The sequence below is a fragment of the Artemia franciscana genome, chromosome 15 (assembly GCF_032884065.1).
Source record: "Artemia franciscana chromosome 15, ASM3288406v1, whole genome shotgun sequence".
In the NCBI taxonomy this organism is placed as follows: domain Eukaryota; kingdom Metazoa; phylum Arthropoda; class Branchiopoda; order Anostraca; family Artemiidae; genus Artemia; species Artemia franciscana.
The window spans coordinates 34,425,643-34,439,337 of NC_088877.1; the positions used below are offsets into that span (position 1 = coordinate 34,425,643).

At 34.6% G+C, this 13,695-nt stretch overlaps 1 protein-coding gene across 4 annotated transcripts in view; it reads left to right on the top strand.

Moving 5' to 3' along the window:
• The window catches only part of LOC136036401 (uncharacterized), a 425,531-nt gene that overhangs the window by 194,330 nt on the left and 217,506 nt on the right, over window positions 1–13,695 (top strand). For all 4 annotated transcript variants that reach the window (XM_065718603.1, XM_065718604.1, XM_065718606.1 and 1 more), the window contains one exon: window positions 9,195–9,338. In XM_065718603.1, the coding sequence (XP_065574675.1) occupies window positions 9,195–9,338 (144 nt within the window). The remainder of the gene's footprint in view (window positions 1–9,194; window positions 9,339–13,695) is intronic.

The window sequence follows — 13,695 nt, forward strand, 5'->3', positions numbered from 1 at the left end:
TCTTTTTCTGTGTGCTATAAAAGATTTCGCTCATATTCCTAACGGCACATACTAGAGAAGCAGGGGAGGCATCGCGAGCACCACCATGAAATTTTTTGGAAGGGGGGCCAAGTGCGACCAGGGGCTTTAGTTTCAAAAAAAATCCAGGGGTGATATGCCTATGTAGATACTCGGAAAAAAATTTGTTAAAGCCAAGTAAATAAAGATTCTAAAACTAATTTTTGATATTTGAAATCTACTTCATAATATATACTTCAAGGGGTTAATTTTTTCAGAAATGATTATCAGCTTTTTTTTACGAATGTTCATCTTGGTAGTAAAACGGGGGGGGGGTCAAAGAGGGAGTAGTCAGACTCCTTCAAATTTGAAAGAACCTTGGACTCAACATATCGTACTAAACAAACCGTAGGTAAAGAGCAACCCCTTCTATAGAAACCAAAATTCGAAAAAATAAAGCTGTGATTAATAGATATGCATCTGCAATTCTATTTTTCTGGCTGTTATTTAACAGCAATGGAATTAAAGTCCTAAAACCACCGTGTTCAAAATGTGAATTTGTAAAATTATTTCAACAAAAAATGCACTAAATTAGCTTTTTTCCTTATAGTAATACCGTGAAAAAGTTAGATTTTGATTTAAAGATTCGGGTTTAAGGGGGCGGAAGCATACCTTGCATTTAGGGTAGCCCTGGGTATGCATTTAAAAACGAACAGAAACTCACTAAAAAACAGATTTTATCCAAATTATAGTAAATAGCAGATCCAAATGATAGTAAATAGCGACAAGAGAAACTATTCTGTATATGAGGATGGCTACCCCACTTAATTCTAGTAATGCTTTTAATACGTTTTTATTCAGGTTCACCAGCCTTTATGACTGAACAGTCATCAAACAGTTCGTGGTAACGAACTGTAGTAAGGAGCGACACAGCTCAATAGTAACCGAAACTCTAAAAAATGGAATTTTGATACCAATAGTTACATCAAAAGAATCGCATTTTAATGCTGATTTTAAATATATAAGTGTCATCAAGATCAGTTATACCCATCAAAACTTACGAGCCTGAGAAAATTTGCCTCATTTTAGAAAATAGGAGGAAACACCTTCTAAAAGTCATACAATCTTAACGAAAATCACACCATCAGATTCAGCGTATAAGAGAACCCTATTGTAGAAGTTTCAAGCTCCTATCTACAAAAATGTGGAATTTCCCATTTTTTACCAGAAGACAGATCACAGATGCGTGTTAATTTGTTTGTTTTTTGTTTTTTTCCAAGGGTAACCGTATCGACTGAGTCGTCCTAGAATATTGCGAGAGGGCTCATTCTAACGGAAATTAAAAATTCTAGTGCCCATTTTAAGTAACCAAAAAAATCGAAGGGCACCTAGGCCCCCTCCCATGCCAATTATTTTCCCAAAGTCAACAGATAAAAATTCTGAGATAGCCATTTTACTCAGCGTAGTCGAAAAACCTTATAACTATGTCTTTTGGGACCGCTTACTCCCCCACAGTCCCTGTCAGAGGGGCTACAAGATACAAACTTTGACCAGTGCTTACATATAGTAATTGTTATTGGGAAGTGTACAGACGTTTTCAGGGGGATTTTTTAGTTGGGGGCGGGGTTGAGAAGAGGGGGATATTCTGGGGGATATGTTTGGGGAACTTTCCATCGAAGAATTTGAAATGGGAAAGAAAATTTTCATGAAGGGAGTGCAGGACTTTCTAGCATTATTTAAAAAAAAACACAATGAAAAAATCAATATGAAAAAGTTTTTTCAACTGGAAGTAAGGAGCAGCATTAAACTTAAGACGAACAGAAACTATTGCACGTATGAGGGGCTCACCTCCCCCTCCTAATACTTCGCTCTTTACGCTAAAGTATTTTTAGTAATTTCAACTATTTATTCTACGGCTTTTGTGATTCAGGGGTCATTCTTAATGAATTGGGACACAATTTAAGCTTTAGTGTAAAGAGCGGGGTACTGACGAGGGGGCGAACCCTCTCATATATGTAATAAAAACATGAGAATACAAGAGTTCGTTACGTAAGCTAATTTATAAGTTACGTATATCTTTTACTAATAAAACATTCGAAAAAAATTAAAAGTTCTAGTTTCTAAAATTCAAAGTTCTTTTTAAGTCAAAAAATCGGAGGGCAACTAGGCTTCCTCCCCTACTCCTTTTTCTCAAAATCATTCAATCAAAACTATGAGAGAGCCATTTAGCCAAAAATAGAATATGCAAATTTGGTTTTAATTATTCCTCTGCGGAGAGCCAAAATCAAAACATGCATTGATTCAAAAACGTTCAGAAATTAAATAAAAAAAAAAGTTTTTTTTTAACGGGAAGTAAGGAGCGACATTAAAACTTAAAACGAACAGAAATTACTTCGTATATGAAAGGGGCTGCTTCCTCTTCAACGTCCCGCTCTTTACGCTAAAGTTTTTTAACTGTTTTAAAAAGTAGAGTTCAGAGAAAGAGCCAAACTTTAGCGTAAAGAGCGGGACGTTGATGAGGAAGAAGCCCCTTTCATATACGAAGTAATTTCTGTTCCTTTTAAGTTTTAATGTCGCTCCTTACTTCCCGTTAAAAAGATTTGTTTTTTTTTTTATTTAATTCTTAAAGAAATGGGACAAAGACAAACTTCAGCTTAAAGAATGGTGGGCTAAGAAGGGGGCAGCCACCCTCATTTACGGAATCGCTTTTGTTAGTCTCAGATTTTGTTATTGCTCTTTATTTTCATGCTAAACAGCTAGTTTTTGTAAAGTTACTAACTACTCAAGGACAACTTCTACATCATTGGCAATAGAAGCCTTTCATGTCTAGTCTTATTTTTTTTTGAATTCTTTTTACTTATTAGTCTTTTTGTATAAACCTTCTAAGTTTTTTTTAAATGTAATTTTAACTATTCAGCTGCTAACTTTTTTAGTCTAATTAGAAGTTCCTTGGAAATTCACTTATTTCCCTCTTTGGATGTATAATAGTTCCGCTAATGATTTTCGTCTGGACGATATAAACTTTAACAAAGGGGGGAGAGTTTTCACTCTTTTCACCGTCGAGATTCCATATTCGAAATTCACTAAATTCGGTTTCTCACTCTTAATTACATTTTCTTTAAAATCGCATTGAGAAGAATATAAAATTTTCAATATGAAGATTGCAAAAGTATGAGCAAAGAGAAAAAGAGGGATAATTACGCTATAGTTCCAAGGTAAAAAAAAGTGCTTTAATTTCATTGGTTTGCATCTATGATGAATTGTTATAAACCAATCATATTGCTCGTTATATCTTGAGGGAAATACAACCCTGCTTTTTTCAAACTTGATTGGTTTTGAAATTGTGTGTGTAAAATTTTAAGCCACTCAAAAGAATGAAAGTTTTGAGTCACAAGACTTTTTAGGAATGAGCACTCTGTTTCTCTCTCATATAGGAATAAAAAAATGTTGAACTAAATTAATAAACTGAATATTGAATGGCCTTCTTAGAAAGTAGATAAAGTGTTGGCAAGCGACAAAGACCTCCATGAAAATTCCCGTTGTTATGTTTAGAAAGTGAAATTTTGTAATTGTTTTCTATAAAATTTCTTAAAAGACTCTTTTGAATATATGTATACGAAAGACGCCTAACCCATTAATGGCAACGATTCTGAAAGAAATTGCCTGATTTTTGAAAAAAGGAAAACACCCCTGAAAAGTCAAGGACTCTTCGTGAAAATCATAAGGACATGCCTCACAGGGCACGGCAATTCGTCGGCAATTTCTTTATAAAACATATAGCAAATACTCCTCCATTTTTCGGAGCTCCCACGCTTCAGAACCATGTTTGACCACTGTCATCACTGTACCTTCCAATATTCTTATCTTGGTTTTGGAGCTCCCACGCTTCAGAACCATATTTGACCACTGTCATCACTGTACCTACCAATACTCTTCTCTTGGTTTGCAGACTTATCTTTCTCTTTTTCCAAAATTTTTACTTGTAGAAAAACACCCTGGGCCATGGCTGTTCTACTTTTAGCATATTCACTGCACCCACCGTATTTACTAATAATATTACCTAGGTATGTGAAGCTGTCCACTTGATTTTCCTTCTCCTTAGCTATAAATCGCAAAATAAGTGAATTCATTTTGCTAACATTTTAATCTAGGATGTTTAAATCGTCAGCATAATCTAGGTATAGGGGAGTTTTAGTTCCACAATCGATTCCACGTTCTTCCATTGCCTTTGTTGTGCTACTTACAATAAAGTTAATCAGAATGATAAATATGAAAAGGGATAGGACACAATCCTGCGTAACTTCTGATTTAATACGAAACCAGCTGCTAACCACATTTTCTAACTTAACCGCAGGAATGTTATTCTCATACATCACACGAATCACTTTAATGTATTTCTCTGGTATACCATACCATATAGCAAGATAAGATCTTGCGCTAAAAATCTTCTATCAGCTGATACAAATACGTGCTCAAAATCAATAAAATTGAGGAATGAAGGCGTTTGATGCCTGAGGCACTTATCAATTATTAATCTAAGCGTGAAAATTTGATTGACTCCTCCTCTACCCTTCCTAAAACCCCATTGTTCTTCTCTTAAAACTTCAGCTACAGCCTATCTAAGTCTAAAAAGTATCACCATACTAATTAATTTGCCTTCTGCAGTAACTATAGAAATGCCTCTATAATTACTACACTTACTGTTATTACCTTTTTTTTTTATAAATGAGTTAATTATAGTTTTCCGAGTTGCAAGAGTTGTTCTTATAAAATTGGGACAAAAATCAAACTTTAGCGTAAAGAGCGAGGTATTAAGGAGGAGATAGCCCCCTCATACACCAATAATCTCTTCTGATTTCAAGTTTTAATGTTTCTCCTTACTTTCAGTAGAAAAAAACTTGTTCTTTTAATTTAATATCTGATCATTTTCAGAATGATACAGAGAAATCCAATTCCACTCCCCATTTTCCCGGAAATCCCCCCCAACGGAGAAAGAAAATTTCCCAATCGAGATCCCCCCATCGGAAAATTTCCCAGACACTTCCAACCCCGCGGAAGCTCTCCCCAGAACAATTCTCCCGGGATATTTCCAAATATAAAATTGAGACGCCAAAGATAATGTAAGACAGATAATTATGAGTTTTTATAGAAATTCTGGCAAGGTCCCCCCGTGTGAACTAATTCCCCCCTGGAAAGTTAACCCCTAGAAACTTCATTCCTCACGGAAAATTCTCCCCGCCAAATATACCCCCCCCCCAGTAGAAAATTCCTCCAGCCAAAAATGTCTATATTCATCGTTATAACAGAAACTATGTGTAATTAATGGACAAATTTTATAGCTTACAGCCCTCTCCCTAAAGGTGGTGGGGGTCAAACTATCCCAAGGGGTACAGTTATTGGACCTTTCAACTATATTGAAGAAAGAGACTATATAAAATGCTGATGATATGACCTTGGGGGGATAAGGAGCGTGGGTCACTTTTTTTGGTCACTCTTTGGTCACTTTTTTTGGTCATTCTTTTTGGTCACTTAAAAGGGCACTAGAACTTATGATTTCCTCTTGGTTGAGCCCTTCTCGATCTTCTAGCACCACTGGGTTGATATGATCACCATTGGGAAATGACAAAAAGACGAAAAAAACTGGCAAAAGTTTAAATTTCCAAATTTTTGCAGATGGGAGCCTGAAACCTCAGCAGTAGGGTTTTCTGATACACTGAAGTGGATGCTGAGATTTTATTAAGATATCTTGTCTTTCGAACGTTTCTCCCCCTTTCCAATAATCACGATAACTTTCTCAGGCTTGTAGCTTTTGACAAGCAGCGTTGAACTTATTAATTTATATATTTGCAATCAGGATAAAAAAGCCAATTCATTTATCCCCATGAAAATTTTGTTTTTTTAGAGTTTTGGTGATTATTGGGTCGGTTCACTCCTTAAGTACAGTATTTCACTGCGAACTTTTTGAAAGAAAGTTAGCCGCTTTATAACGAAATGAGAAACTGTGTATGGCTTGCCTATTTTAAAAAAGATCTAAATTACTTTTATGAAAGAGTTTTTCAATCTCAGGTTTTTTGAAAAATGGAAATATACTGCTTTTCATCCTAAATGTAAACAGAAAGATATTGGTCATTTCATCTTTTCCCAAATGAAAATATTGCTGTATCGCCTGAATAGAATAGGAGAGTAGAGGCTCTGGGCTTTTTGTTCTTTCAGAAATAAGTAAGAAATACGAAATGAATTTTTTTTTTTAAATAGAAATCTGTTTAGAGGATATAAAGATTAATGTTTTTTTTTCATAAATTAAAGAAGTTTTTCGAAAAAGGCCAAGTATGTGACTTATTAAAGTTTAAAATAAATATTCTCGTTGGAAATCAATTTAATTTCATATGAGTAAAACAGAATCAGGTGCTCTGAAAAGGAAGAAATAAAAAGAAAGAATAAATAAAGAAAGAAAAGTGTTGTGAATCGAACAGGAAGGTAGACACCCAGAGCTTTTTTTTTGAAGTAAGTACGAAATATGAAATGAAAACTTTTGGCTTTTTTCGGTAAAAATCTGCGATCTCTGTGACTCTCTCTAAAGCGACATTGAGATCCATGTTTTTGTCTTAAAGCGAGAAAATTTCATGAAAAAGGCCAAATAGTGTGACTTAAAGTTCAAATGAGTATTCCTGATTGAAATTATTTTGTGAATAGGTCTGCTTTTGGCTGATCAATTTACTAAGATCTCATATCTTTTAGCAGAAATGATATTTCAAGGTATCCTAAGCATTCGATTTAATTTTATTTATTTATGGCTTATTTATTTTATTTATGGCTTTTTTTCCTATGCCAGAGTACATTTTACTCTGATCAAGGGTGTAAGAACTTTTTTGATACTATCATTGAAGTCTTTTGTTCAATATTCTTTCGTACATAAAAGGTAAAAGTTTTAGTAGTTTTAATGGCCTTTTAAATCACTGGCTTTTTAATGAAGCAAAAACCAAAAATATGAGAAAAATGAAGCATGATCAGAGAATTAAGGTCTTAATTGACTGATCAGCCGAAAAACTTGGATAATTTAGAAAAAAAACCTTTTAAATGTAAGGATTATTCAGAAAAGTAACTTTTAGCTTTCCTAAAAATATCAAGTATTATCGGTTTTCGAATCGCTCCTTACTACAGTTTCTTACTGTTTAATAAAGTAGAATTGAGAGAAAGAATCAAACTTTAGCGTATAGAGCGGGACATTGAGAAGGGAACAGCCCCTTTCATACAAGGAGTAATTTCTATTCGTTTTAAGTCTTAATATCACTCCTTACTTTCAGTTAAAAAAACTAGTTTTTTTTTATTTATCTAATAAATAACCAAGTCTCCGCCAGTGTTTATAGAAGCCTTGGTCCTGTTTTACCAGTAGACAATTCATTAACAATAAAAAGAAATTATCCCCCTCAAAAGTAGGTTAAGTGAAGTTGGGTGATTTTTTAACTAATTTTTAAACTAATTTTTAGTGTAAGACGAAGCTTTTAAAGTCTTTCTACTATAAAACTTGTGTCTACTTCACCTTTGTTCTGTTTACTATACTTCACCATCATTCATCATCGTTCATTTCACCATCGTAGATATAGCTAAGGATTTTCTTAGGTGGCAACTCGCCAGCTGGGGGAAGGGGTATATTTCCAGTTTCTTTTGGACTTAACTTTATACTCGCTTTTCCGTATTTTTCAAGGGGGAGTTTTCTAAGTTTATCTGCCCTCTTGCATTTTTAGTTGCACCCATGTTTGCGATTTATGCCAAACTAAACCTATTTTTGGAATTTGGGCTTTTGAAATTCTAATCTGGCTTTAATTTTTTTTTCATCTTCTCATAAAAAATGTGTATGGATTTTATAGTACTAAAATAGGGTAGATATTTGTAAAGTTCTGTTCCCAAACCAGAATTTGACTTTACCAATCAATGTAAACTAGTGGAAAAATTACAATAAGTAGGATTTTTTCCCCTATACATCTTGTCTTCACGGGTTTACTTTGGCAACCAATGTGTTTCCCATGCATATATGTGCATTGGGTTTATATGCATACATGTTCTTATGTATGTACATATATGTTAACTTTTTTTCTGAGTGTCTTATGTTTATTTTCACTGCAAAGTAATACGGTCGATTTACTAACCATGTGCGTATCATTTTTATTATTTTTTGCGCAAAAAAAAATAACAGGCTTTCATTCTTAATCAGAGTAATTTACTGTAAATTTCAATTGATAAATTAATTATCAAAATAATTCCAGTAAACACTTACAATTAATTACTAGATAAATTTTTGGAAGCTATTCTTGCTTAGGTAAGTATCCTAACCAGCTTTATTTTGCATCAGTGTAGGTTTCTCACCCCTTGTTTTTCCTTTAAAGATGCTAATTTCGTCCCACAACACTACCTACTTCGGTGAGTTATTTTCATATATTGACAAATCCCATTTGGGTCATAATTTTGTTGACTTTCTTGTATTGACTCTTCTGGGAATGACATTAGGGAAATTAAGGGCAACATCTTCAGCTCGTAAAGCCACAAACAATAATTTACAAGTGTCAGAAACTCAATAATATATTTTTTCTTCTCTATTAGACATATAGAAAGCCGGTTTTTCAAAATATTGGATGTTTTTCTTTATTCCCACAGTGGAAAGTAGAAGCAGTTTTATTGAAGAATTTGCAAATCAAAATTATTTTGAAAGTGTTATGAAAAAAGGTGCTAGAAAGAAAATAGGATTTTGTGAATCGTGGTCTTTTAATGATTTAAAATATACTTGTGAATTTTTACTCTTTCTTTTGTGCAGAAGGTTATGTTTATTTTCGAAGAAAGAATAATTTTGTCAGAGCGGGCGCTAGATAGATATGTTACGAGAATAGCAAACAGACGTTAAGGTGCGTCAATTTCAGATGGAGCCTAAATTTACGAGATTAGAAAGGTTTTTTTTTATTTCAGATATAACCATTTTAACTTCTGAAATAAGACTCCAGTCTCAGCCAGTGTCATCGATCAGTAAGTTTAACTATTTCTAAATTTGTTTCACAAAATATAAAATTCAACTGAGTGGAACTTCAAATGAATTTCCTTTTATTCAGTTTCAGTATAAAACCACCTGCTACACAATTTCATCAACTCCGTTAGCATCCTTAGGTAACTTAGAAAATGTTTTTTTTTACCTCAAAATTTTATTTTAGTCACTTGAATAAAACCACCACCTATGAAGACCCTAGGAAAGACTGGTACGACGAGCCTCCTCAGCCACGAGATGCTGAACTTCAACGACACCCAGAGATGGGGTTTGGTTTTGTTGCAGGGAGTGAAAAACCAGTGATAGTTAGGTAAGATTTAATCTTTTCAAGTACACGAGAATGCTTCTATTTAAATTAATTAAAAAAATTCTGAAAATTAAGTTATCAAAGAAAAGTAAAGAACTGTATTAAACTTAAGACCAGCAAAAATAAATTTCTCTAATAATTCATACTCAAAAGGCCTAAAAATTATTATTAAAGAATAAATGATACCCAAAACGAACAGAAGTTGAAATAAACGATCATAGAAAACACAAAGATAGCAGATACTAATATTGATTAATAATGAATCTTAAAACGAGTAAAAATTAAATTGAATGTTCAAGTCAAACTTAAGAGAAACAAATATTACAACAAACAAGAGTTTGACTACTGCTCTTTCCCCCCTTTCCTGACTGTTAAAGACCATGGCTTGACCGTTAAAGTCATTTGCGCTTTATTGAAAACAAAATGTATTCTGAAAACTAAACTTTTGTTTTTCAACACATCATCAAAAAATAAATACAATATCAGCACAATAATCAAGACGACTGGAAAAAAAACTAGTGAAAATCAACTTAATAATTTATATATAATGATAGTAATTCTTGGAAATGCAGCGATTCAATTTTTTTTTCACTGCAATTTCTAGTTTTTATAATGTTGTAAATATAAAAGAAATTATTTGTAATATATTTCATTCCCTAAGATACTGCAGATATTCCTTTTACCTCAGTACCAATAATCTTTTCGGAACCACCCAGGAACATTTCCCACTTTACCAATGATAAATCAAGCATGTTAAAAATTGTAAAATTGTATAATTTAAAATCGTTGCCCCAAGGTTGTGGAGGCATGGCATCCAGGGGAGTAAAGCTGTTAGACCTTGTGACTATTTTAAATAAAATCAATAATAAAACCCCAAAGACTATTTTCGTTCAAATCAACACCACCCTCACCAATCCCTGAAAATTTTTACTAATATCCTTAGCATTAACAATAGCACTGGTCGTAGTAGCAGAAGTAGTAACAAGAACATTCGTAGTAGTATTGGTGATAGTAGTAGTAGTATTAGTAGTAGTAGCAGTAAAAGTATCCATATCGTGCCTTTTTGGTCTAGTTTCAACGTCCCCTTCTCATGCCTTTATTATTCCCAACTTAATCCTTTAAGTCGCTTCTGAGATATTTCTTATACTTTTTTTTAGTAAACTGCACTCACAAAGTGGGTTTTCGTTTAGCCTAATGCCAAGAGTCCCTGAAAGTTCAACATTAAAATCATTAGCTGTAATAACGGTAGTACTAATAGCAGTATAAGTCGTAGTATACTACTACTTGTAGTAGTAGTATGCACATAGTATATCTTTGTTAGTTCAAAATACTCCTCAAAATGTCATGAAATCATCAACCTGATACCCTATGCCGTTCTGAATATACTACTGATGTGTTTTTTTATGGCTCTTCACACCCGGTATGATTAATCTAATTCAACATACCCCTCAACATTTGCTCAAAATTTCTCCTTAATATCGTTAGCCTTAATAATAGCCTTAGGATTAACAGTTGCAGTGGAAATAGCAGTAGTATAGTATGCATACAGTACCTTTTGGTTGTTTCAACATCTCCCATAACATACACTGAAAAATTTCAACTTAAAAGTTACTCATACGTCTTTTTGCCAACCTGAATACACATAACAATTTTTGATTTAGTTTAACATGCTCCTAAATAACTTAAGACGCTAAACAGTTCTTTGGACATTGCTGATACCTCCTTTTGAATGCCTGCAAGCACATAGTGTCTTTGGATTTAGTTCAATATCCTCTATACATTCCCGGAAATTATGAATTTAAGACCCTTAGCTTTAGTAGTAGTAACTGGAGTAGTAGTAGTATAAGTAGCAGTCGTAGCAGTAGTCCTTAGACATGTCCTTTTGACAACCTGCATGCAGAGAGTATGTTTTAGTTTAGTTCGACTTTCGCATCAATATTCCCTGAAACTTTCACCTTCATACCCCTAGACTTAGTAGCAATAGGAGCCATGATAGTTGTAGTAGAAATAGTAGTAGTAGTTGTAATAGCAGTAGTAGTAACAGTAGTAGCTGTAGTAGTATGAATATATTGACTTTTAGTCCAAAACTTATCACAATCCCCGGCATTGATGATTATGATGAAACCATGTGGATAAGTATGAAACCGAAAGTACTCCCTCGTCCACTGTCCAATATCCTAGTATGTAATTTTATTACTCCCCAGGTCAGCAAGCGGGGATTCGACGAAAGTTCGTTGAAAAAATTCAAGCCAGTGCTGATTTTGCTCTCTCGAAGCTCCAAAACACTGGGATTTTACTCTTTGGTGATGCCAATGAACTGAAACTCGAATACCTATGTGGAGTTCTACACCTAAAGCAAGTGGTAAATATACCCACAACCAAAGGAGGCTCCTCTTTTGATGTCATCTGTACTAACTTGCATAAGTTCTACAGTCACCCAGAAGCCTTACCACTGTTAGGAGGGAGCTACCATAATATTCTCAGAATGCAATCACTGGATCAAATGAAGGTCGAATACAAAGTCACGGAAACGCTGCATTGCCCACTAACCTACAAAGGTATTCTCAGTTTCGGCTCCTGGATTTCTGAAGAGCTCTGGGCTGAGGTCCTAGCTACTCCTGATGTCAATTTCAAAGTTCAAATTTTTCAAAGGAAGCTATCTGATAATTATGGAAAATAATTTTCCCGAAAAGAAAACTAAAAAGTGATCAAATGATAAACCCTACGTTAATGAACCTCTAAAAGCCAAGATCAAAGAAAAAATTTGTTTACTTTGTAATGGTAAAAAAGATGAAGCTAATGCGTAAAATGATAAAAAAAACAAGCTCGAAAAGCAGCTGCCACGTACTATAAAAATACTATGAAGGATATTTTTAATTATAAGCCTAAGAAGTTGTATGATCTAGTCAAAAAACTTCCTGGCATGCAAATTAGTAACATTCATTTCCAGCTTCATGAGTCTAGTGTTAAAACTGCTAACGATCTCAGCAAACACCTCGCCAAGATTGTCCAGGCATTACCTCCACTTTCCACAGGGACTCTTGAGTTTGTTCCCCATAGTCAGGATGAAAACCTCCCCCATATATCACCAAAGGACATCGAGAAGAAGATAAATAACCTAAAAAGGACAAATACATGCCCATCGGATATTCCGATCGTACTTGTCAAAGCCTTCGCTGACAAGCTGTCCTTACCACTGGCAGATATTTTCTGCACGATCACTGAAAATGGATGCTACCCTGACACCTGGAAGCAGGGATTCGTGACGCCAATTCAGAAGAAGGGCGCTGAGCAGCGTTTCAATGGGATTCGACCAATTACGCTCACCTCAGTTTTTTCGAAATTATATGAAAGCTTTCTGACTGATTGGATCAAATCAAAAATTGAAGAACTTATTGACCCAAAGCAATTTGGTAATCAACGTGGCATTTCTACTACTCATTATCTTGTAAGTTTACTGGATACAACATATAAAAATTTGGAAAACCCTGATATTTGGCTAAATCCACTTCTAATAGACCTCCAAAAAGCTTTTGATCTGATTAACCACAATGTTGTGGTTGAAAAACTCCTAAAAAATTTCATGTTAACACAAATCTTTTTAGAATAATAGCGTCTTTCCTTTCCAGTAGAACTCAATATGTAAAGTATAACAATGTCTGTTCAGATCTTCTTCCAGTTTACTCTGGTGTGCCCCAGGGTACCACTTTGGCCGGCTCCTGTTTCCAATTACGATAAATGGACTTGCTGCTGAACACTCTGACCGCTGAAATTTCTCGACAACATGTCCTTACTGGAAAGAGCTAAGGCATGGAAATCATGGAAGATATTTCCAGTGATATTGCACAGGCCGACATGACTGTGAATGCCGAAAATTCAAATATCATGACTATCAGTTTCTTGAAGAATACAACTTCGTTCAAGTAGCCAATACCTCTGGAGATCTCCATCCAGCAGTAAAAGCTCCTTGATATCGCGGAATCTGAAGTGATTCCTCCTTTTATCTCGAGGAATCTGAAGTGGGATGTTGCTAACATCACAAAGCAAGCTAATTTGGCACTTTCTGCGCTTACATTTCTCTTCAAGTTTTCTTTCCCTGCTCTTCACTTTTATACAAGTTTCATTCGCCCTGTTCTTGAATATTCTTGTCCGGTTTGGCATTTTGGCTTAAGTACTTCCCAATCTTATTCAATAGAGTCAGTCCAGAAGCGAGCATTAAGAATTATCTATGGTCAAGGTAAACTCCCATATCACTTTCTTCTTAAGCATTTCCAGCTCACTACCGTATCAAAGATTAGAACCCTCCTGTGTACCCGGTCTGGCAATAAAGCCATGACTAACCCTCGTTTCCAAGATTTAT